Raw genomic sequence first — 26,636 nt, forward strand, 5'->3', positions numbered from 1 at the left:
TGTTCCCGAAAGACCTGGTACACACTGTAAATGACTCAAAGCTCCAGGATGTTGATATGAATGGATACTTCCTGTTTGTCCACAAAGCTTGAACTTTCAGTGTATCGAGATGCATTTCCCAACCTATTGTGGAAGCATTGGTAACTATAGTCCTGATTGGTGGAGGACAGGTAAAGGGAACACCTTCACAAACATTGATCAGATCAGTCTACTACTAGACCATCCAATGACTGACAATTCAGAAGATCTACAATTTTAAACAGCCCCAAGGAGGACGAAGGCAGAGTCTTGCATGCTACAACATGTTCATTAGGAAGAAATGTCATCAGAGTCTAGTGGAGCCCCAATTAACTTGATTTTTTGTATCGGTATTAATGATTAATTAATTCAAAATCAGACCCAGGTGACTGAAGAGGCAGAGCATGAACTAAATGTAACAGAGGACTTTGGCCTGGTCTACACTTATCTGGTGATTTGGCGGCAGTCGACAGGAGTTACGCAAGCTATGCAGAGTAGCTTGCATAATTCCCGTCGACTGCTGTGCTTCCCTTCTGGGCAGCGTCTTCACTGCACAGCGCCAATGGGAACCATGTTCCTGTCGATGCAGAACTATACCACTTGAGGGGGTGGTTTACCAGCGTCGACTTCTGGACCAATTGCCCTCAGTCTCTAGACTTGTCCCTCATAATTGTCCAGGTAAAGAAAGACATGAATGCCTCTTTTTCCGAGATATGCTGCTCTGACAGTCATGCATTTGGTAAATATGCATGATGCCAGGGACAGGCCAAAGGGGAGCACTGTGTATTGACAATGCTGATCTGCTGCTACAAATCTCAGAAATTTCTGTGGCTTGGGAAAATTGCCACATGGAAGTAAGCATCCTGAAGATCAAGAGCAGCAAATTAGTAGTTGTGATTCAAAGTGGGAAGAAGAGGAGATTACTTACTTTAACTAATGGTTCTTCGAGATGTGCGGTCCTTATCTGGAGTCCACTGTGGGTTTCATCATGGGTGCACATGTGCATCATGCGCCAGAGCCGGAACTGTTGAAAGCAGTGTCTTCGACCTGCGTGCATGCCTCGTGTCGCCCATGTGGTATATCTGAGGTCTTATGTGTCCGTGTGGGTCGATGCCCCCTCAGTTTCCTCTCGCTACCAGGAATCGAGCCCTAAGGAGAGAAATCAGGGGGCGGGACTGGAATCCAGATAGGACCTCACATCTCAAAAGAACCAGTTAAAGTAAATAAGCTCCTCTTCTTCTTTGAGTGATGGTCCCTAGAAGGCGGGGCTAGGGCTCTGTGGATGTCAGAGTTTGTAGGACTGCGGTACCCACTGGCGCATCGATGGAGGCAGCATTAACTAAAGTGTAGTGAGCTGTGAACGTATGTACGGAAGTCGAAGTCACTGCTCTGCAGATGTCCTACCATGGAACATAGGCACAGAAGGCCCTCGTAGTCACCTGTGGTCTTGTGGAGTGTGCCCTGATACTAGGTGGGAATTGGATCTGGCAGAGGGAGTAGCACTCCGTGATGCAGCAAACGATCCAATGAGAGGTACGCTGGGAAGAAAGCGCACGCTCCTTGCAGTGGTCCGCTATCGCCACAAAGAGTCTCGGTGAGATCCTGAAGGAGCGGGGGTGTTGCAGATAGAAGGCCAGCACACGCCTGACTTTGAGGGAGTGTAAGGTTCTCTCCCTGGTGAAAGAGTGAGGCTTAGGGTAGAAAATGGGGAAGTGAATAACCTGGTTGAGATGGAACTCGAAGGCTATCTTAGGAAGAAACTTTGGATGAAGTCGTAGTGAGAATTTGTCCTTGTGAAAAATAGTAAAGGGGAGTCTGCCATCATGGTCGCTCGTTCACCAACCGGTCAAGTTGAGGTAATAGCCACGAGGAAGATTATTTTCACAGACAGGTAAGTAAGGGAGCAGGAGGATAGGGGTTCAAAGGGTGGCCTTGTGAGTGTTGAAATGACTAGATTGAGGTCCCAGGCTGGGGTGGGGTTCCTGATGGTCGGACGCAAGTTGAGTAAGCCCTGTAGGAGCCTACTGCTGTTTAGGTGACTAAAGACAGAGGAACCATCCACAGGTAGGAGGGAAGTGCTAAAGGCCACTAGAAGAACTTTTATGGAAGAATGCGTCAGACTTGACCATTGTAGGTGGGGGAGGTAGTCCTGGACAGTTGGAACAGTCATGGTCAATAACAAGTGATGGTTGTCTGTGGCCCATTGAAGTAAACCATCACCAGTTGGCTTGGTAACAAGCTCTGGTCATGGGATGTCAGTTGCGTGTGAGTACCTGTCGCACTGGGGAGGTGCAAGCGTTGTCTATTCGCAAGCTCCATCCAAATACCACACTGTGAGGTGGCCTGGTGCTGGATTGTGGTTTTGGATGCAGCCATGCTGTTGGGTGACCAGGTTTGGTAGGATGGGGAGAGGAATTGGAGGGTGGATCAGCAGGTGCAGTGGGTCCAAGTACCAGTGTTGTCTGGGCCATGATGGGGCTATCAGTGCTTGATCTCATCTCAGCTTGCTGAGTACCCAAGGAATGAGTGGAATGGGTGGAAAGGTGTAACAGAGGCGTGACGTCCATGGAATGAGAAAGGCACCCCCTGAGATCCCTGTCCTAACGAGCTCCTGGAGCAGAAGAAGGAAAGTTTGCTGCCGAGGCAAAGAGGTCCCATGTGGGGGTTCCCCACCATTGGAAGATGTCCCAGAAAATGGGGTTGTGGAGTTCCCATTCATGACAGCAATAGAAGGAGTGACTCAGCTCATCTGCAAGGGCATTGTTTGTCCCAGATAGGTGTGTTGCCTGTAATGCTATATTGTGCTGCAGGCACCAGTTCCACAGGCGGACTGCTTCTTGGCATAGGGATAGGGATCAGGCTCCCCCTTTGTTTACATAGAATACTCTTGACATGTTGTCCGTCAGGAGATGAACAGGCTTGCCCTGGAGTAGGGGGATGAGGTCGTGGCAGGCATGTAGAACCACTTTCATTTCTAAGATATTGATATGCATCCTCGCCTCTCTGGGGGACCACAGTCCTTGTGCTGTGTGGCACTGTATGTCGGCACCCTAGCCCACGAGTGATGCGTCTGTTACCAGGATCGTGTCTGGTTTGGGTTGGTGGAATTGTATGCCCACCTGAACTCTGGAGAGGTCTTGCCACCATTTCAGGGAGGCTAGCACTCATGGAGGGAAGGAAACACGTTTGTTCAGATGGTCCTTTTGTGGGTCGTAAACTGTCCATAGCCAATGTTGTAGGCAGCACATATGAAGTCGGGCATACGGGATGACTGATGTAGACATTGCCGTGTATCCAAGGAGAGAGACACACAGATGAACACACATGCGTGGATGGTGTAATTGTGCAATGATGTTTGCGAGGGCAGCGTAGCAGTTTTTGAGAAGAAATACCCGTGCTACTCGAGAGCCCAGCATGGCTCCAATAAACATGAGCTTTTTGGTGGAAATGAGAGTGGACTTGTCGTTGTTGATGTGTACGGCAAACAGATCTTGTAAGGTCTGGATAGTCACTAGCAGGTGTTCACATGACGATGCCACCAAAAACCAGTCATCCAGGTAAGGAAAGAGGAAGTGATCTTGTCATAGCATGTACAACACGACTGCAAAGACTTTTGTGAATACCCGTGGTGCAGTAGCTATTCCAAAAGAGAGGATGTGAGTGTGATTGTCCAATTTGGAACTGGAAGAATTTGAGGATTAATTTGTTGAGCGCCTGCAGGTCCAGAATGGTTCTGAGGTCTCCTCCTTTCTTTGGAATGAGGAAGTAGTGGGAGTAGAACTTGTGGTTCCCGTAGTGGGCAAGGACTTGCTCTCTGGCACCTTTCTGAAGCAGTGTCAGCATCTCCAGGCGCAGGAGATGGATCTGATTTGCATCCATCTTGGTGGCCCGTGGTGAGTGGTGGGGCAGGAAGATATGGAATTCTATGGAGCAACCTTGTTGTACGATGTCTAGGACCCATTGGTCGGTGGTAATGTGGCTCCAGTTGTTGTAAAAAGGAGCAAAAGATGGCCTCCAAATTGAACACGGAGGCCCCAAGGTCAGGCTGGGTGTGGGGGGGTGGGTTTGCAGTTCTCTTGTTGAGAGTCAAAAACGTTGTCTCGGACGTTGGTATGGGGTAAAGGTTGCAGGTATGGTGACAAGGGAATTTCGAGGACATTGCGAGCATTGCCGGTGGCGGTGCGGCTCCTGTGGCCATGAAAGATATGGCTGGTAGGGTTGGTAATTGAGTCTGGATTGATATTGAGATTGATATGCTTGCTTTTTTGGGATCGAGGCATAAAGGCCAGTGATCAAAATGTGGCCCAGGAGTCATCAAGGAGTGAAGGCTCTGATCTGTTTTGTTCCTGAACAACTTTTGGGTGTCAAATGGCAAATCTTCTTGGGTCATCTGGACCTCTTTTGGAAACCCCAAGGTCTGCAGCCACAAGTCTCACCTCAATATAAGACTGGATGCCAGGGACCGCGCTGCGGTATCTGTGGCATCAACTGCCACCTGGATCGAGACTTTGGAGACCAGTTTGCCTTCCACGATTAAGGCCTGGAACTCTGCTCATTTTCCTCTGGAGTGAGGCCTGGAATTCCACTAGCTTGGAGTAAGATTTGAAATCATGTTTAGCCAGTGTGGCCTGATAACTGCCTGTGTGGAACTGGAAGCCTGCAGATGAACATATCTTGTGACTGACAAAGTCTAGCTTTTTTGCAGCCCAGCCTGAAGGTGGCTCTGGGCTGTTGCTGTCTGGCTCGTTGCACCACGGATTGGACCACAAGTGAGTTGGGTGGGAGGTGCATGAAGAGGAAATTAGTATTCTTGGCCAGAAGCAGGTACCTGCGTTCAGCACGTTTGGGTGTTGGAGTACATGACACTTGGGTGTGCCAGATTACCTGTGCTGGCTGTAAGATGGGCCTTGTGAATTGCCAACCCTATCCTGGATGGGCCCGCTGGTTGAAGGATGTCCAGGAATTCATCCTGTGACTCCATGACATCTTCTGCTGGCAAGTTCAGGGTTGTTGCCATGCGTCTTAGGAGCTCCTGATATTGGCCATGATCATCTGGTGGAGAAGGGAATGGCGTAATGATGGCCTCGTCCAGTGACGACAAAGCTCCCACAGGAGGTGGTGGATCCGTTGGTCCCAATGGTGCCATGGCCCCTCTCAGTTCTCTAACTTTATCTAAATCAGTGTGTCTTGGAGTGTTTGGGAAATCTGCTCAGTTAGCAAAGGCTACTGCATGATCTCTTCACATCAGGAGGGGGGGTTATGGACTAAATAATGAACTTACTCTGGCCAGATTTCTGACCAGAGCAAGATGGTATAATTCTGGGGTGCATTGCTGAAAAGCTGGGGGCAGTTGGCTGGTGCCTCTATTGTTGGTTTGTAAGTGGCTGGAAAGCACTTGTGTACCTCAGTTTGGTGTGTCCCTGCCTGTGAATGCCTGTGAGAGTACTATACCTGATAGAGGTTTGTAGCTTGCTGACAGCATCACACAGCCAGAGCAGTCCAGGTAAACATTCCTGATGTCTAGCTGGGTATGGTGCTCCACCTGCTGTTGCACTGGGTGATAACAGTGCTCAGAGGGGTCTACTGTTTATCACCAGTGAGGCATTGTAGGGAGTCAAGTCAGGTGGGAAGGGTAAGGTGGCACAGTGGTGCCACAGTTTTCAAGCTGCACCCCGGGGGATTGGGGGGCGGGGGGGAGAGGAGAATGACCCATTACAAGGGGACACTACCAAGGGGATTGGCGACCTTGCCCTGGACCTTGCAGATGGAGGAACATCCCAAGGAGTCCAAAGAGGTCACTGAGGATAAAGATATAGCATTGGTGTCCAGTAAAACCAGGAGCCCCTATCCTTACTATGGGAGCAATGATGATCCCGATACAGATGGCGATCTCCAGGAGGTCTCAAAGACTTTCAGGAACAGTGCCTTGAAGGCAAGAGTGAGAGGGAAGATGTCCCTGAGGTCAATCTTGAAGAACCCTCCAAGTAATCTGGTGGCAATGGAAGAGCCACTTCAGGTGAAGCCAGAAAACGTCAAGCCTCATCGGAAGACCAATATGCAGGTCGCATCAGTGTCAATGATGGTAAAATAGTTGGGGCCTTGAATACTGATACTCACACTCAGCACCAGAACAGACATTGGTACTGAAGTCGAGATTGGTACCAATCCTGTAGGTGTGGTCTGCATCAAAACTGTTGTCAGTACCGAAAACTGTATCTGCACCAATGATTCCTTTGATACCGAGAAGGATCACTGCTGCACCTTGAATGTTAAAAAGCGTGGAAAATGGTGCCAATAATAGCGACAATTCTGCAACTAGTCCAAGCAGCTGAATGCTCATGTAATAACGGAAAATCAGGAACTAGAACAGCAGAACAAGTCCAGTGCTGCCTGATACACCAGTAGTGTTGAAGCAGTTGGTGTAACACCGATATCATTGGAATTGGACTCAGAGGACTCCCACTAATGGTACTGGAGTCTACAGTATAGTGTCCAACTGATCTTGACTTAGTACCGGAGACCAAGCACATGTCCCAGCTCTATTCAGCATCCTGGAGGAATCATTGTGGTGGTCTGCACTCCTCTTACAGGAGGAGGTGGAATCTCTCCAAGCTCTGGAGTGGCCCCGGTCCGTTTTGTGAGTTCTTTTCCTTGGAGGACCAAAGGAAGGAGAATGCTCTCTTCCTCATGAGAGACGTCAGAGTCTGGCCACGGAACAATAGTCTGTGCTGGCTCTGAAGTTCTCTGAGGTGACAGTCAAACTGCAGAGGTCCCTGGCACTGAGGCACGCCTCAAGGCCTGGTTCATAAGATGTTGTTTCAGGTACAAGTCTCTAGCCACCTGTGTTCTCTTTCTGAAAAACTTACAGATGGAGCACTTTTCTTTAATGTGTCCTTCCCCAAGACACAACAAATACCAAGTGTGGTGTCACAAGTACAGCCACCCCATATGATGGGCAGTGTTTAGAGGCATCACACATCAGGCTAAATCCTATTTAGCTACTACTACTAATTAACTAAATCCTAAAAGCATTACTATAACTTACTACATACACAAGATCATAGGAAAGCACTGTGACAGAAAAACATGAGATAAGATACCACACAACACTCCAACTCAAACTGTGGGTGATGAAAAGGAACTGGGGGGAGGGGATCAGGGGATCACTGCATTTAAATAGCTATGGGAGAGGCTACGAGGGGCCAAAGAGAGCGAGTGCCACGCCAACAAGTACTGCCAAGCAAAGTTCTCCAGCTTCAGTGTGCTGGGCGTGTGCATGCCTGAGAGGAATACATGTCTGCAACCATTAGAAGAAGAAGTAGTAAGACTTCAGTCTGCTCTTAAGAAAGTATTCAATGAACCACTGTTTCTATTATTTAAAATTAGGTGAATTCTTTAAATGTTGTGCACATTCAGAAAGTGCCTTTGCCCATGAAGATTCTAATTTCCATAAGAAAACATTTAGGACATCCTGATCAGAGGATCTAAATAAAATTTGGAGGGAAGAAGGGAATCAGCATCTTAAAAGGTGTAATGAAGATCCACCTTACATCTCAGGGGCAAGATCCTCACCCCTATTCCAGTCATTTTACAAAGAGTAAAAGAGCTGGAGCATCCTAAAGGTGCACTAAAAGCCCTGTATCTGATCATGGAAGAATTTCCCTAGTACAGCACTGTGGAGGACAGCCATAAGGCTGCTTTCCAAGGACCTCTTGCAAGCCCTGGCATAGAAGATAAATCAGGGCAGAGGTGCTGAAACAGCATTTCAGGGGAAAGCTATAATGTGCAGCACTGCAAAATATTGCAGCCCATAGGGCAGCCCAAAAAGGCTGCTATAACATAGACAGACGCCAAAGTATGTCAAAGTTCTGCTCCTGCCCTGGGAGCAGTCCAGGATTAGGAGGGTGCAAAGATGACTTATAGCCACTCCCTCTGGACTGAGAGTTCAGTGTTGTGACTCAGAGACCAGCACAGAATCTTGCCGCAGCATCATAAACTAAGTATCGCAGTTAGATAAAAATGCTGCTATTATTACCTGTCTTATAGTATCTCCTTCCTGATTGCTAATAGTTATCATTTTGTCTTCACTGCCTAGTGCCAGCAGGTTTTCAGTACTCCAGCAACCACATGTGATCCGCTTGGTGTGTTTACCTGAAAAACAAATATACATCTAATTTATACACATAAAAAACCATACAAAATTAGAGATGGAAATGTGGCCTCTAATGCATAACCTAGCCTATGCAGGTTGAAGCCCTAGAATACACACATTTTAAAAAACATTAGAAAATTAAAGGCAAGATTAATGTAATTCAAGTATGTACATTTTTAGAAAATAATTAGAGTGTGAAACAAAAAACTGACATGGTAAATATTAAAGAAGGCATGTTAGTCAGTGGAAAATATTTGTTATCAAAGTTTGTGTCTTGTTTTAAAAAAAAAAGAAGAAGAAGAAGCCTCTGTATCTTTATGGAATCTCAAGGAACTTCTCGTCTTCCCATTTGATTTGTATCAAAACTCTCAAGCCCTTTTATTGCAGCCACCATTTTTTTGTCCAAATGGGTCTTGAAGTTTATTGATGTTTCTCCTCAAATATACCATAGGAAAGATAGTGTATCAACACACAAAAAATCCCACAACCTATTTTCTGGCCTTTGGAGCAAAGGGAGACAATTTAACCCAAGTTTCCCACTTGGCAGCACAGAACTTTGCCAATAGGTGTTTTACAAAGTTCTGTAAGAAACCATTTTAGCAAAAATAATAAAACAGAAGTATCCATTTGAACAACAGTACATTTTGGGGTTACAGTTCTAGATTATTATATTTTTACATTGAACAAAAAGGAATCTTAACATTATGAGTAACATTTCGCTCTCAGTCAGACACATAAAAACCCCACTGAAATTCAGGATAGTACATACCAAGGACAGGAATTTTGCGAGAAGTCTGTCGGTTATAAATAAGCAAGTTTCCCTTAGTTGTTCCAACAGCAAGTAAGGCTCCAATTCTGGACCAAAGCAAGAAAGACATTGGATCTCTGAAACATTAAAAAAAACACAATAAAATCTTCTTATATGGCATAGCAGTGAGATTTTTTTAAACTTAAAAAACAAGAACATTTTTAACTATAATTATTTGTTTTTTATTTTGCACAGTATTGTGTAAGCCTGAGCTGAATTTTTTTATTAATTTGTTTTAGGGGAGTTTGCCACTTTCAGACTTGCTTAAGCATTCACAAAACAGTAATGAACTGGACACAGACACGGACACAGCTGGTTTATTTAAATATTTAGATGTGTACAAATGCTAAAAGTGGGCACCTGTCCATAAGCTCTTAAGCATCCTTGATATACTTTAAAATATATCAGAAGTAATCAAGTTGACAACAAATTTCTAAGAAATGTTAAAAAAGATGCTTTTCTGAATTTCTTTTTTGTATTGTAACAGTTTAGTATGGACTGATCACATGACTGTATTCTCATGCAGGTCATAGTTCTTTGATTGACAAACTATCCAACGTAGCAAGAAAGCTTAGCAGAAGCTATTTTTGCTTTGTGTTTCAGACAAAGGAAGGCTGTGTTTTGTGTGATTTTTAAAGAATTAATACAAAAAGCTTATTATTTTTAATTGAATTTAGTAAAAAGATAATATTATTTCAATCTCCCTGCAGCCTAACCTGTCAACCAAGCTTAGGACTCCCTCAATCCAGATATTTCTGTTGCACTTGTATTGTTGTATTCAATTAGGTATGGCCTCCTTACTATTATAGTCTCCCTTATGTAACTGGATTTTAGAATTGATATATGTAAAATGTCCTTGAAGTACATTTTGTCTGTTTTATTATTAGTTTAAAAAGTAATAAACACAAAGAGAATAAAAAATGGTAACAGAAGCAGAATTACTAAAGGAATACATATTTCTATAAGAAGGATTTGTTCTCTTCCCAGCTACATAGACTGAATGGACATAAAGAAACAACAAGCATAATGAGACAGACACTCAGAGTCTGTGACTGTTGATCAGGCCCAAATTTCTGATAAGGTTTGTGAAGAGGAAAATATTTTCTCTGTTGCTGATGAATGATTTTTGGACAGGGACTTTATTATCTTATGTTCTTCAAAAGTGCCTAGCACATTGTGGGTGCTAATGCTATGTAACTAATAATATAAAGAGACTGCCTCAGGATTTAGGCACTATTGACATTCCTTTAAAAACAAAATCATACCACAAAAATATTCAGCAGCAAACTCCAATATATACCGATAATGACCAGCTAATCCTTACAGTAACAAGATTAGATATTGGCCCTCAGCAGCACCTTGCCCACAAAAGCCGTATTTAAAGATCTTTCAATAAATCTAGAGGTCAATAAATTCATCCTTTTAAAGACCAAGGTGTGGGAAACGAGTTCCGAAGTTGAAGGGCCTTTAGGGCAACCTTGCCAGCAGCAGCATCTGTTTTAAACTAAATGGATTCCACATCAAGTGTTTCTATTGATCCCAATTTTTGCAATAGCACATGTCATGGGGAGATTGATAATCTCTCAAATAGACAGATCTAAGGCAATTTAGAGCTTTATAGAGCAAAACCTACACAAATGCTCTACCTTGAAATCTGCAGACAACTAATGAAGGCTACAAAATGCCAGTGTAATGTCCTTGTGGCAAGACACCTCACTTAAGAAGCAGGCTGCCGCATTCTGCTTTAGTTTCAGCTAACAAATTCATTTAAGATGTAGCACAAAGAAGGGCATACTGTAGCAGTCTGTTTTTGATAAGCAATTTACATTTTACAAGAAGAGTTTTCTTACCTCATGCCACTGTCCACCTGGCTTGTTTTATTTGTGTTGGCATCCCACAAATAAATGGTACTAGATTTGTCAGCAATTATTGCTAAAGTGTCTCCATCTTTATCCCAGTCCATAGCAACACAGTTGCTTAAGAAACAGAGAGAGAAAGAAGAAAATAAACTTTACTAGGGATTTTTAAAGTTTATGAGGGTCCAAGCCAGACAAAATTATACACAAGCAAACTGAAGCCCCTAACTCAGCTCCAACCCTCCTAATAAACCTGAGACAGGATGAGACATTCATAATACATAAATCTGAATCTCCAGGTAGAAGTTGCACCCATCCCTAATCTCACCCAAGATTATGACCCCTTCCTACCACTTGCACCTTCAAAGGGGGCTCCAGAGCCCTGATCACTTGGTAGTCCCCAGGGCAAGAGGTCCACACCCCAACATACTCCGGATCTTCAAGGGATACCAAGTTGTCACCCAACCTTATAGTTTTTCAGAGACCACCTGATGTGGGTAGCTCCCTCCTAGTTCTCAGAAGGGTACTAATGTAGGCCCCAGCACTGTGATGTAGGCCTGAACCATTCTCCACTATGATAACTGACTGCTTGAACATGAGAGTGGGAACATCCTGCCTAAACATTTTGTGATTTAACATTTATGACACATTGGGGCCCTGTTTGTAAATATCTACATATGAATGTTTGGGAACATCCTGACATCAAATTGTGATAATTTACAAGTGAAGGGAAGTGCCCAATGCGTATCAGGAATGTGGTTGATGTGTAAATCATGGGGCAATGAGAGAACAAATAAGATTTCTTTTATTTCCTTTTAGTAAAATCAGTATTAATAAAATTGGTGTAGGTATAAGGATTTTATTATGTTAGTAAGTAAGTATAAGATAACGTACCAATGTAATGGGATAAGAATGTAATGATTTTTAGGAAGTATGAATGAGGAGTGAATGCAGTTTGAGTCTGCTGAGATAAGACGGCGAAGAAGTAATTGCTGAGGTAATGGTTCTTAGCCTCCAAGGGCAGGAGGGAGAGAAGATGCTTTTGTTTAAAGAACTTTTACAACCCAGATGGCCAAAGATCAAAATAACCCCAGAAAACAGGGGAGTTAACACCCAAGGATAGGAACAAGACAAAGTGTGAAACAGGAATGAAAGAATAATGGGAAAGCTGTCACACTTGCGATATCAAATGTAATTGACGATTACATCAAACAAGGAGACTATCTGACATGACAAAATCCATAGACCCGAATGGGGATGGATAAGTATAAAAATGGGGAGAAGAAACCTGGACTTTGGGCTCGTTCTGCAAACTCCAAGGAGCATCGTGTCGCGACCAACAGAGCCTGGCTGCATCCTTGTGTCTGAGTCACCTGGCCAGTGATTCAGCTTGAGCAACATGGAGGCTGGTAATTATATCCCTCCTGCAGAACTGTGTGCATGTGTGTGTGTGTAAGTGTGCTTTAGGCAATTGCTTTTGTAAAATATTTTCTGTATTCATAATAAACGCAGCATACTGCCTTGTCCCCTGAATAAGATCCTGCTGTTTATTTCATAAGTGTAACATTAAGTTTGGGACAGAAGTCCTCATAGAAGCAGGAAAATGCTCTAGCTGCTGTTCCCACAATGAGCACAGGGGCAGACACACCATACAATTTCTAGCAAAAGGGAGCTAGGACCAAGGAAAGGACATATACGCTAATGATTATATAACACCTCTGCTTATGCACTGGGTATATTTTCCTGCTGCAGTAGCATAGGGAAGGGTTTGGGCACCAACGGCTCTTATTAGAACTGAAAGAGACAGTGGATCATAATATAAAAATCCTCAAAGATTTTGCAGAAGAAAAAGCCCTGGTGGGGTATGTCTACACTGCAATTAAAAATCCATGGCTGGCTCATTCCAGCTGACTCTGGTTCATGGGGCTTGGACTAAGGGGCTGTTTAATGGTGGTATGGACATTCGGGCTCAGGCTGGAGCTCAAGTTTTAGGATCTTGTGAGATGGGAGGGTCCCAGAGCTCAGGCTGCAACTCAAGCCTGAATGTCTATACTGCAATTAAACAGCTGCTGCCCAAGCCCCACCGTCCACATCAACTGGCATTGGCCAGCCATGGGCATCTAAATGCAGTATACACACAACCTCAAAGTGTACCTTAAAGTCCCAGGGAGAGCACAGTGGGCCACTCAGTCTCAGGAGCCCAGCTACAATCCCTGAAGATAACAAAAGGAGGGATTTTGGGACACAGGTGTTTGCACAAGCCAGGGCTGCTAACATTTACATATCTAGGTAGATGTATGTGAACACAACAGAACCTGAACCAACCCTGATTTTGGATGGAATCTTGGTATTATATTAACCATTCGCACATCTCTAGTCACAAGGCAAGCAACTTGTAATGTATAGCAGGCATCTGATTACTTGTTCCAGGCTCCACCTGATAGCCTGGGGAAATAACCTACTGTTTGGCATTTGACAAATATGTAAAAACTGCAGTGTCTAATCACTGCAAAAACATGCAGAACAAAGCTTTTGCTGTCATGAATGCTTCAGCGTGGTTTTTAATCATCTGAAAAATTGTCTTTTACACTCTTCTATCTTGGGCATGATCTCTCAACCATTGTGTCGTGCTGGGTAATGGGGGGGAGAGCATTTGTCATATTGGTTAACATCAGTGTGTCAGAATCATAATAATTCATGTGAGAAATGCCATGTCAGGTACGGTTAGAAAGGTTATAATATGCTAAGTCAGATGATACTTATGTTTATGTGTAATATGTGAAATGGAAGTTATAGATATATTTGAGATATCTGTATTTCAAATTGTGCTACCTGGGCAACACCCCAGATAGAATGGTGGCAGGACAATAACCTGCTTAATGGCCCATTAAGACATTCATGGATGCAAGGGGCCCAGGAAGAAACTAAAGGCATACCTGAAGAGTTACCAGGATTGGCCCATGTGACTCTGGACTCCATTTTAGTTCTTGTAACATTCCACAAGACAGCATGGCCAAGGCCAGAGGGTATATAGCCACAGAAACCATTTTGTCTTTGTTCCTTTTCAGGTACAGACACACACCTGCCTCTGGATCAATTCACTTGCAACTGAACCGAAGGACTAAGACCCATCCAGTTACTGAATGTATACCAGAGGAACTATACAAGCCTGCAACTCCACAATTCTTCTAGAAACCTGATGTATATGGACTTTCAATCATTTGTATGTATCTGACTGCTCTAATCCTTTAACATTTCTCTTATGGTTTCTTTCTTTCTTTTTATAACAAACCTTTAGTTTTAGTTACTAAAGGATTGGCTGACAGCGTGGTATTTTAGATAAGATCCAAACTTATATTGAACTGGTACTGTGGCTGACCTTTTGGGGTCAGAGGGAATCTTTGTAGTAAAGAGCACAGAGGTTAAACAACTGGTCTCTTTACTGGACCTAGTGCTAATTTGGGAGCCAGAAACTGAAATGCAGTAAAGGGGGTTGTGTGTATTTGTATACTGGCTTCTGTGGGGATTCAGAAACACAGTTTGTGGCTGGTTGGGAAGTCTGGCTTCAGTGCCACCCACCAGTGCTGGGAGAATCTGCTCTCCGTTCGCAGCCTGCCCTGACCTTGGCATTTTCAGGGGGCTACCCTGGGCACTGGACGGGACACACATGGTTCTTTCGTAAAAAAAGGTGTACAGTATGTGAAAATAGTATTTAAAACTGTTGCGAATGCTATGAGTGAAAAAACAAGCAGTCTGACTGCCTTAGAAGTCAAAATAAAACTTATTTTATAAAAATAATTTGTTTTGCAGTCTAATATCCAATGTGAATTGTGCTTTTGCTCTGCATTTTAGATAAGTACATTTATAGCCCCGAGTAAAACAGGAGGCACCTTCTTGAAAAACTGCCAGCTTTCCCTTCCTCAGGTATTAGCTCCTAATATGAAGCACTTTATGTTTACCAGGCTGCAAGCTAAATCAGCAATACATCAGTCCAATGTTCTTTTATCTTCTTTTCATCCTCTTGCCTGAATTTAGCCATTAATCTAGTAAATGTAGCCTCCCGCAAGAAACTTTCATGGACATCTATGACACACTGCACCCCATGTACACCCTTATTATGCAATTGTGTATCATTCATGTGCACTCATAGTATAACCGTGTATTGTTTAATGCAAAATATGTCATGTAAAATGTTTTGGAATGCTCATGACATGCTGAACATAATTGTTATAGTAGTATGTTTCTTGTAATCTCGTATGCATGGTTATGAAGCTCTGCCATGTAATATTCCCAAATATGTATTTCATAGCTTGAAGCAGATCTAGGCAAACACTAAAGGCAGAGACCTGCTGGGTAAGCACAGTTGAGACTCAGGGTACTGTAGCCTAGAACTTCATGTAAGAGTGGGAAAACTGTGGAATTCTACTCCAGAATATGTGGAGGTCTGAAACCTGAGAGAAGGTATTCAGAGAGATCAGAAAGAGGACAGTCCTGTAACTGTGACCCCTACACTCCGTTTGAGTGGTTATTTTTGGAGATTAAAACTGTAATCTGGTTTAGATGCAGCAACTAATTGCCAGAGCTGAAATGGCTGTTATTTAACTGCTTCTATTACATAGTCTGATTACAAGTAGTCAGACTGTAAACTAGGTTTAATTTTAATATTAAAAGACTCCCACATTTAGGGGTAGATTCTTTGAACCAGGTGTAGTACTAGATTCTTTGAAACTAGACTTCTACAGACTGAGCTAATCATCAGTAATTAAGCAGTTTGGAGGTGCTAAGGCCTTCACATTTGTTCAAGGTAGATGTATCTACAGAGTGTTGCAGGACAGTTCTTGCATATGACTGTTCCGACAGGTTAGTGATCCCCCAGAGTCAATAATGAGTCAGTTAGGGAATAAATGAGTTTTATTATAAAAACAGGAGTAATATAGATTTTTAACTAGTTATACTCATCTAAACAAACAATTAACTATAAAATATAGACTAATATAAAAGGATATAAAAACAATTAAGCACAAAACATAAATTGATATAAGAAAGTATTAAACAGGCAACTAACTATAAAGATCTAAACTAATATTAAACAGACAGTGGTTCCCTGCCCGGGAATCAAACCCTGGTCTCCCACATAGCAGACAGGGACACTTACCACTATGCTACACAGACAACTAGCTGCTTGCAGGAAATAGAAAGGGGTTATACAGATGATTAACTACAAAGCACAGAGGCAGAGACAGTTAACTACAAGACAGAATGATTTTACACAGACACACAGAGATTTCACACAGACAGTTAACTGCAAGACACAAACGGGCAGTTAAACAGACAACGTAGCCGTAAAATACAAACTGATAGTTAACTCCTCACCACACAGGCGTAGAAGGACACACAGACTGATATCCACAGCATTATTCAATTTCGATACGGCCGGCAAAACACGTTTCACGCTCGGGGGGGAGACACGGAGCGGGGAAAGTCTGAGACCAGATGATCAGGCTGGTTGCGATGAGGCTCTCCGCTGGGGCTTGGGAAAGACCCCTTTTTATAAACTATGGGCTATGTGCCAGCACCAGATTGGCCGGGGGACACTTGCAGTTAATTCAGTTTCCTGGTTGCTGGTAAGTTTCGTTTCCCATGATCAGTTTCATTTCCCATGTATGACCTGGGAGCCGATCCTTTGGCTGGCTGCCCTAATAAGGTCAGGTCAGGTCGTGGGTTGACTGTTAGCCTGAATGGATGGGGAGGGGGCGAGGGGTGGCCATCTGCAGGAATTGAGCTGCAACAATGACCACCCCTCGCCCCCTTACCCATTCAGTGCTAACAGTCAACCCACGACCTGACCTTATTAGGGCATAACCATGGAATTGGCTGTACCTTTGGCTCCCACATCATATATGAGGAATGTAACTGAGCATGGGAGACGAAACTCCCCAGCAACCAGGAAAACTGCAAGTGTCCCCCAGCCAATCCAGTGCTGGCATGAAGCCCATGTCCCATCCCTTGGCCAATCAGTTAACCCTTCATGTCCCATTTAGTCCATAAAGAGGGGTCTTTCCCAAGCCCCCGCTGAGAGCCTCATCGCAACCAGCCTGATCATCTGGTCCCAGACTCTCCCGCTCCCGTGTCGTCGTCCCCCCCCGGAGCGCGAAATGTCTTTTTGCCAGCCGAATCGAATCGAATAATGCTGTGGATATTAGCCTGTATGGTGAGGAGTTAACTATCAGTCTGTATTTTACAGCTACGTTGTCTGTTTAACTGCCCGTTTGTGTCTTGCAGTTAACTGTCTGTGTGAAATCTCTGTGTGTCTGTGTAAAATCCTTCTGTCTTGTAAACTGTCCTCTGTGCCTTGTAGTTAACCGTCTGTGTAACCCCCCCTTCTGTGCCGTGTAATTAACTAATTGTCTGTGTAGCATAGTGGTAAGTGTCCCTATCTGCTATGTGGGAGACCAGGGTTTGATTCCCGGGCAGGGAACACTGTCGGTTTAATATTAGTTTAGGTTTTTATAGTTAGTTGTCTGTTTAATACTTTCTTATATCAATTTATGTTTTGTGCTTAATTGTTTTTATATCCTTTTATATTAGTCTATATTTTATAGTTAATTGTTTGTTTAGATGAGTATAACTAGTTAAAAATCTATATTACTCCTGTTTTTATAATAAAACTCATTTATTCCCTAACTGACTCATTATTGACTCTGGGGGATCCCTAACCTGTCGGAACACAGAGCTAGGATATGAATGAGGGTACATTTACACAGCAATTAGACACCTGTGGATGGCCCATGCCAGCTGACTCAGGCTCAAGGGGCTCTGACTAAGGGGTTATTTAATTGCAGTATGGGCTTCTGGGCACCGGCTGGCATTTGGGCTCTAAGACCCTGTGAAGTGGGAAGGTCCCAAAGCTCAGGCTGCAGCCCTTGCCTGGAAGTCTACACTGCAATGTAAGTCCTGCAGCCCAAGCCCTGGGAACCTGAGTCAGCTGGCAAGAAGTGGGTTTTTCTTTGCAGTGTAGACATCATATGGTGCTTCTCAGAGTGACTGAGCATGAGGGAGTTTGGACTGAGTGCTAAGTAGTCACTAACAGCAAGAAAGCTCTGTTATAGCCCGAGGAATTAAAATCTGAATAATAATAAAACCTTTTCCTTGAATAATTAACAGACCACAAAAAAAAAAGTTAAATTCATTTCTAATCAGAGCTAAACCCAGTCTAGCTATCGAGATAATTCAGCAGCAGACCAGCAGGGCACTATCCAATTTAATGCACAGAGTGCAGAATGTATGAATAATTATTTGCTTTGTGGCCAAGTATATGCACCAGGTACAAGCAGCTCGTGGCCCTCAGAGCCTGTGTACAGCATCTTGAGTATAGAGCTGCTGAACTGGAAGAGCGATGGAATTGTTTATAGGGACACTGTGGAGAAGGCTCACCTCAGAACTGACTTCCCCAATCATCCAGTTGAGGAAGCTAGACTTATGGTGGAAGGGGCACCAAGGTGGAATAGAGGGAAATACTTCCTTAGATGGGACTCTCTTTCCGACTGAGATAGTGGAAACTGACAGCTCCTCCTGTACTGAGGAAGTTTCTCCAGGGGACTGAATTACAGTGAGGAGACAAAAGGTACATCTACACTGCAGCAAAATTAAAAAAACCAAAACCTTGCTCCAGTGAGTCTCAGAGCTCAAGTCAACTGAGTTGGGCTCACACTATAATGCTAAAAATTACAGGGTAGATGTTCCCACATGGCCTGCAGCCTGTGCTCTGAAATCTGAAAAGGGGGAGAGGGTCTCAGAGGTTGGGCTCCAGGCTGAGTGGGAACTTCTACACTGCTATTTTTAGACCGGTAGCACAAGTCTGAGTCAGCTGACCCAAACTCAAACTGCTGCCATGGAGGTTATTTTGCAATGTAGATATACCCAAAGACTGACTGTGGTGACAGGGAACTGATCATCAGCAATGTAGACAGTTGGGGATGCGGTGACTATGAGAACAGCTTGGTGACTTTATTGCCAGGTGTAAAGGTGGCAGACGTCACAAGATGCCCTCAGTTTCTGTAGGTGAGTGCTGGAGAAGAGCCTGTGGTGTGGTATGTATTGGTACCAATGATTTAGGTCGGAAGATGTAAGGGAGAGGTCCTGGAAGCTAAATTTAGATTACTAGGTACAAGGCATAGGTCCAGGACCTCAGTGGTAATTTCTTCTGAAATGCTTCGAGTTCCATACATAGGTCCAGCTAGGCAGAGGGAACTTCAAGGTCTCAATGCGTGGATGAAAAGATGGGGCAAAGAAGAAATTATTAAGTTTAGTAGGTTCTGGGGAACATTTGGAGGAGAGAGGAGCCAATACAGAAGGCAGAAAACCACCTTAATCAAAATGGAACTAGACTAGAATGGAATAGAAAATAAAGAAGATAACATAGTTTTGGGTTGTTGACATAATACGAGTACATGGAGTGAAATTAAAAGAGAATTCAGGTGAAGAAACTTTCATACAAATTTTTAGATGAAGTTTGGACTTGAGATAAGGTGCTTTGGTATTTTAAATCTTTTTAGCTGGTCACATTTGTTAGAAATTTATATTTATATATATTTTAGCTATGAGCTATTTATGTGAGGTCCTAAACTTCCAGTTAAAATTATCTCTATCCTTCTTTTGATGAAAAGTGTGGTTAAAGAATGTTTTATGTACAAGGCCATATAATATTTTTTCCTGATCTTTCATGACTATCGTATTATGAATTCAGTTTTGCCTCAGAAATGCATCTTTCACATATTACTCAGATGTATGCATGTGCCATGAAAAGTGTACAGGTTTTTTGTTTTTTTAAATAAAATGTTCCAAACCCTTGTTAGTGCTTACCTTGGTAAGTTAATTTCATTTCTCTTCTGACCATGACGATCAAAGATTTTTACAGTGTGATCAGCTCTAAAAAGATACAAGATTCATTCAAACTTTTTGCACACTTGCAAATAGCAGTAGAGAGTTCATAAACTTTTTCCATTGATCTTTCATGACATGATGATATGGCTCATGAGTTTTATCTATTGATATTTCCAGGGGATAGGTACCTATTGTGACAGATATTATGGATATGCAGTGGTGTTGTAGCCATGCTGGATCCAGGATGTGAGAGACAAGGTGGATGAGGTCATATCTTTTATTGGACCAACTTCTGTTAGTGAGAGAGGCAAGCTTTTGAGCTTACACAGAACTCTTTCAGATCTGGGAAATGTATAGATTGCCTCTTTCACCAACAGAAGTTGGTCCAATAAAAGATATTATGGACATATGGAATAATGAAAAGTTATTGTATCAGCTTTATAAGTCTTATACATATGTTTATGGGCTACGGATTGTATTCTGGCTCCATTGAGAGTTACAGGGGTTTTGTACAAGAACTAAAATCATTGGGAGGTAATAATGCAAATCCCTATGCAAGCAGCCAGTCTGGAAGAGACTCAACCCCTGAGGGAACCTGCATATACACAGGCTTTGCAAGATTCAATTAAAATCAGTAGATGAAGATAAACATTGATTTCAGCTGACACTGAAATTTGACCAAAAACATCCCCTGCGCACCTTGTGCCTGCAAGGATCAGATGTCACCAATCCAGAGGCAGGGAAGGCAGCCCAACTGTCATGGACCTGGTTTTCTCACTCACTGGGGAGTGCGAGAGCCATCCCCAGGCAGGAGCCACTCAGCAGAAGGTTAGCCTCCTCTGTGGCCAGGGTCTTGTCATCCTTCTTCCACTCTTGGGGGAGGTGTGGGTGTCTCTGCTCTGCTCTACCTGCCCCGCCAGGACTACAGCCTTCCCCGCATCTTGCACTTGTAGGGAGCCCTTCTCTCACAGGAGTCAGAGAGTGGGCCCATGATATTGGGGCTGCAGAGGGCTCCCTGTGCTACCACAGGACCTGTGACACTTGATTCCTGCACGTGCAAGGTGTGGTAAAGGCTGCGGTCCTGGAGGGGTAGAGCAAAGACCCCAGGTTAGAAATGTGAGAACAATAAGTCAGGAGCTCGGACCCTGGGCAGGAGCCATTCAGCAGTGAGGTGCAGGCCAGGGGCTTGTCCTCTTCCTTGTAGCTCTGGACAGGGGTCTCTGCTCTGCCTTATGCCTGCAAAAATCCAGTGTCGCCAGCCTGCAGTCATGCAGGGTGCCCTCTGCAGCTCCCACTCACTGATTCACCCATCCACCAGGAACACAGGAGCCATCCCTGAGATGGAGTTGTCCAGCACCAGGGTGGCCTCCCCCTGCACATCCAGAGGCTCATCCTTCTCCTTGGAGTCCTGGTCGGAGGTCTCTGCTCTACCGGATCAGAACCACAGCCTCCCTCATACCTTTCACCTGGGTTTCTTGGGTCCCTCAGCTGTACAGAGGCTGCAGCCCTGTTGCCAATGCTGGTAACCCCCTAAAGCTCCACTGTAAGTGCTACCCTAATGCTAACCCAACCCTAATCCCGCCTTAATTTCCAAAAATTGTAAAAGTTAAAACTGTTAAAAATCAAACAAAAACTTTAAAAATAAAAAATGTAGTTGTCTAAATTAAAAAAAGATAAAAATTGAATTCTGCCAAGCCTACCTATACTAGTTTGACCTACTTCAAGAAACTTGACAAACAAAGAAATGAAAACTATAAAAGTGCTTTTGGTCACTAGTTAACTGTCATTGCCCTTGAGAGAATGGGACTATAGGTGCTGAACTGAAGTCAGATCTACTGGGATGATCACAGTGAATTGCAGGAAGAATTCAGCTTAACCCCCTGGTCTAGAGGGAGTTGCAGGACTTCATTCAGAGAAGAGTGACATCTAGAGGAGAGGTCTAATACCTAAGTGGGGTGCCCTCAAGGAGGCTACAAGGGGGTCGGAGATGCAATTACCTCATGAACTGTAACATATACTGTGATAGTGAATATACAACATTAACAAAAGGATCTGAAAATAACTCAATTACCTCTGTGTACATACTAGCAATATTTAAATACTTCTTATCTTACCCTGTCACAGCAAGGTAGTTTCCTAAAGTTTTCTGCCAGCTGAACTGCACAGGGGAACCAAGCAAAGCCTTTTCTAAAAGAGTAAATACTCGCTGAGGGAAGAAAGAGGAGAATTACAAACTTAAATACAGTAAGCACTGAAGAACATTAAACGTGACTAGTACATATTAGTAAACATAACTAATACTCAGTGTAATACCCCGTACTCAATGTTCACCACTTTTATATGGTTATAATACGTTTTGTAAAAAGTATGCCTTGTGAGGCGTTATTGAAAACTCATTATCTGCTGAATATCATTGTCCTATCAATATGTGTGTAATATCACTGCATGTAAAATTATGAGATTTTGCTATATGACTTTTACTAAAATCTGTTATAGTTCTGGGTAGTGCCCACAAACTAGTTTTTCAGAGACAAAGGCACACTGGCAACCCCAAACAGGTATCAACAAAGTGGGCTATCACTTACTTAAACAGACATTCTTCAGAAACAGGGATGTGTAAACAAGAAATTTACATTTCCTCCCAGACATGTACACAGGAGGCTGTTTAGCTACACCCCAGCCTGGAGGAGGGAAGGGGGCAGAGCAGTAATCCTCAAGGACAGTATAAAAATAAAGGAGTGACCTCCACAGGACCCTCCCCTCTCCACCTTATATCTAGAGCAGCGGTTCCCAAACTGTGGTACGCAGGCCACCTCTCAATGGTATATGTCCAGCGACTAATTAAGGCCCCATCTACACTTACCATGAAATTCGGAGGCAGTTGACGGGAGATACACAAGCTACATACAGTTTTCATACCTATTCTGTTTACAAAAAAATTGATGGTGGTACTACAGGTGGTGGTGTTTATGTTGGTGCTGTGCAATGTGGTAGAGTTTGGGAACTGCTGATCTAGAGCCCTGCGCGGATACAAATATGTGGAACCATATCCGATCTGTATCCGCTCAAATAAACTTTTACCCAAGCCGCAATCCACCCTCCCTCTTTTAGATTTATCCACATCCACACACCAGTTGTTTTGGAGCCAGCAGCCCTCCATTAGCTGTTCAGCCCAACCCCCCACCTAACAGCTGATGAGCCCTCCCAGCTACTTCTCCTGCCTAACAACTGATTGGCCCTGCCCTCCCACCTAACAGTTGATCAGCTGTTCACTGTACCCCTGGCTGGCAGCTGCTCCATCCCTGGTCCAGAAGTCCCAACCACTGTGACCATCCAACCGTGATATGCAAGAAATGGTTCGCGAATACAAAGTGGATAGCCGCATATTTGCAGGGTTCTACTTAAATCACTCTGCTCACAACATCAAAGAAAACCTGAAGAACACTGAACTAAGGGGAGTGAGCCCAGGCTGAAAGGAAATCCAGCCTGAGAACTGTCTGCAGCATCTGGTATGGGGAAAAAGATGTTTGCTTCAAATCTTCTTTAGCTTGGTAAAGTTTTGGAATTAGTTTGCGGTTTTGTCTTATTTCTTTTGTAACCAATACTGACATATGCCTTATTATTTATAATTACTTAAAACAATAAAACAAGTTTATTAACTAGAGCAGTGTTTCTCAACCTGGGGTTTTAGAGGGGTCGCAAGTGCAGAGCTGGTATTGGGGTGGCAAGAAAGGCAATTGCCTGGAGCCACAGGGGTGCCATGAAACTAAGTTACATGCCTCAGCCCCGTGGGGGTGGGACTCAGGCTTCAGGGGTACAGTAGTTTGGAAAGGTTAAGAACCACTGAACTAGAGAAAGATAGATTTTATCTAAACCAGTGTGTTTGATTGAAGTGTTTGGGAAACCTTCACTTGAGAAAACAAGGCTGGTGTATATTTATAGAGCCCTGCACAGATACAAATATGTATATCCGCATCCGATCCACAGGAATAAACTTTTACCAGACCACAATCCACCCTCCCTCTTTTAGATTTAGCTGCATCCACACATCAGCTGTTTTGGAACCAGCAGCCCTCCATCAGCTGTTGAGCCCCTGTGAACCCAAACAACTGATGAACCCCGTCTGCCTAACATCTGATGAGCTGTTGAGACTTGCCAGCAGCCTGAAGATCCAACTGCGATCTGCGCGAAATGGTCCACGGATATCTGAGGATTTGCAGGGCTCTACATATTCATTGTTGGAACGACAGACTAATTATGAGCTTGTACAGTCCAGTGGGCTACTGAACAATACAAGATGCACATTTCTGGGGGGTAAGGCCAGGACTGAGGAATATGCAGGTATTGCCATGTATGTGATTCATAGATAGCTGGGCACAGCATCAGGGCCCCCACATGGGGGGGGGGAGGGGGATGGTACACCTTACCAGGGCCCAGAAGCCCTGGGGGGGCCCGGCTCAGGCTGCAACCCGCATTACCATGAGGAAAAAAATGTTCATGGCTCATGAGATTGTATGTATGGGATGAGGGATTGTGGTATGTGTATGGGAGGAAGCCCATGTTACAAGTTTGTACTGGGCCCAAAAAAATTATGCTTGGGTCCTGAATAGCATTCATATACTCAGCTGGGAGTGACTTTGCATGCTAGTGGCTGTGAGTGAGCAGAGCCTGGAGGGGTTTGCAATTTACTAGCAAAGCAGTGTAAAAGGCATTCCAGGCTGGAGAGCTGAGGGGACATAGCAGTTTAGGTTGCACCTTGGGGAATGTCATACTCAGTAAAAAATAAAAAATAAAATAAAATAATAATAATAATAGGTTACAGGATAGATTTAATACATAAAAGGGACAGAATTCTGTGGCAGGCCTTTTGTTATATGTGGAAAAGTGAACTTTCATGACAGACACTTCAGATCTGGTGTTGAAAAAGCTCAACCTTAAAAACCTAAAATGAAAATAGTACAAATACACTTTAATTTGTATTAGCAATTTTTTAAATTTTCAATTAGGGAATTCAGACTTTTGCAAAGAGAGTACCTTAATTGTTGCTACTTGGTTTAGTTTTGTACTTTTATTTTTCTTATCTAAGTAACTGATTTGCAAAATAAAATTATGTTAAAATCGGAAGATTATTTATAAAACCATCCAACTTTATTCTTTAGTGATATTATTTGCCTTTTGTTGCCAGCTCTTGTGATTCTATCACAAATCTCACAATATTTGGTAATTTTCTTAAAGCCACAGTTGCTGGATGTAAGACTACATAAGAAGCTCAGCTTTCATTTTTAAAAAAAAAGTTAGTTTTTAGTATGGAAGATAAAAATCTATGATTTTCTCAACAAAAAAATGGACTTTCCTTATTTAAATCAGATTTTTTATTTAAATTGGATTTTTAATTGTTATAATTATAACTATACAAATTATAGTAAGTCTTTCTTTTTATAAATGAAACTGGTTTACAATGAAATCTTAATTTAACACAAAATATATTAAGGACTAAAGTAATTATAAACCCTTAAAACATTTAAATAAAAAATAAATATACTGACTCAATGAGCTCTATCAAAACTTCTGAGTTAAAGGCTACTTTTCTATATAAAGCAGTGATACTCAGACTGAGGCTCGCGAGCTGCAAGTGGCTCTTTGCAGCACATGATATTAAAACAGTGTGATTTAATTATTAAGCAATCTAAGTTATTAACCATTCAAGATGCTTTTACTATGTTATTAACCAACTGTAATTGATAAAATAATAGTACTTGGTTAGTTCCAGAGGGGTAGTAGAGCCGTGTTAGTCTGTTTTTAGCAAAACCGCGAGAGTCCTGTGGCACCTTAAAGACTAACAAATTTATTTGGGCATAAGCTTTCGTGGGCAGAAATCCACTTCATTGGATGCAACTTGGTTAGTACTTAGTACTTGATCAGTTATTTTGCTGTGAGAATACATGGAGAGAGAGAGAGTGTGTGTGTGTGTGTGTGTGTGTGTAAATGAAACAATGAATTTACCCAAAAGAGCCACAGTAGTGTGATGTTGATCACTAATTTGGCTCCTGAACCACTGAGGTCTGAGTATCACTGATATAAAGGAAGAATCAGCGGAAAACATCTAAGTTTTGAGGTCAAGCTTTATAAATATGGCACAAAAGGTCAGCCTCAGTAATTTAGGAGACTGCCTCATTTTCAAGAGGTAACTAGGAATTTAAGCTCCAGTCACTTTCACTTAGGTATCTTTGAAAGTTTTCCCAGGGTGACTTGAAATAATCAGTTTAAATCACTGAGTACAGTTAATCCCTCTATTTAATGAATCATTTAGCAGTAAATATGAAACATGCATTGATGAAAAGTTCATGTAGCCAAAACATTTAATTTAAATGTTGTTGTTTAATAAAAACACATTTTATATGCTGTTTTGTGTGTTTAAGTTCCAGTAACCATCTAATTACAGCTTGATAAAATTCATGAGCAAAAAATATCAACCATTTTCTAACATACTAAAAATGTGCAACTAAGAAGAATCTGAAAAATTAAACTACACAATTTCTTAAATAAATGTACAGTATATCTTTACAGTGTAGGTAGGCAAACAGATGTACCAAATTTACTGGTAACGCTCTATTTAATTGTAAATCAACATGTTTTAATGGTTATATCAACCAATGAAAATGTACCTTTCTTTAGAAAGCAACTGAATTACAAATGGAAAAGTTGTTTAAAATTGATTATTTCAATTGAGGCTTTCCACTTAAATCACCTTGGTTTACATCAATCCACCTTTGTTTGTAGCCCTCACATCGCAAAAAAACCCAACAAACAAACTTGGAAGTATGAAGCAATTGCACCCTAAAGGCTCAGAAATCAAAAGGAAAAGAAAAAGAACCCAAAAATCTCATGAGCTTGAAACACTTGAGGCTGGCAACCACAA

The 26,636-nt window shown here is 42.8% G+C and overlaps 1 protein-coding gene across 1 annotated transcript in view; it reads right to left on the minus strand.

Moving 5' to 3' along the window:
* The window catches only part of WDR19 (WD repeat domain 19), a 94,944-nt gene that overhangs the window by 65,812 nt on the left and 2,496 nt on the right, over positions 1-26,636 (minus strand). The window contains exons 2-6 of the mRNA XM_067531186.1: positions 21,832-21,923; positions 19,697-19,762; positions 10,829-10,954; positions 8,940-9,055; positions 8,054-8,169 (exon numbers count right to left, since the gene is read on the minus strand). Of these exons, the coding sequence (XP_067387287.1) occupies positions 8,054-8,169; positions 8,940-9,055; positions 10,829-10,954; positions 19,697-19,762; positions 21,832-21,923 (516 nt within the window). The remainder of the gene's footprint in view (positions 1-8,053; positions 8,170-8,939; positions 9,056-10,828; positions 10,955-19,696; positions 19,763-21,831; positions 21,924-26,636) is intronic.

Source organism: Emydura macquarii, unplaced genomic scaffold (assembly GCF_026122565.2).
Source record: "Emydura macquarii macquarii isolate MOO-44397 ecotype Brisbane River unplaced genomic scaffold, CSIRO-AGI_Emac_v2 contig_3128, whole genome shotgun sequence".
In the NCBI taxonomy this organism is placed as follows: Eukaryota; Metazoa; Chordata; order Testudines; family Chelidae; genus Emydura; species Emydura macquarii.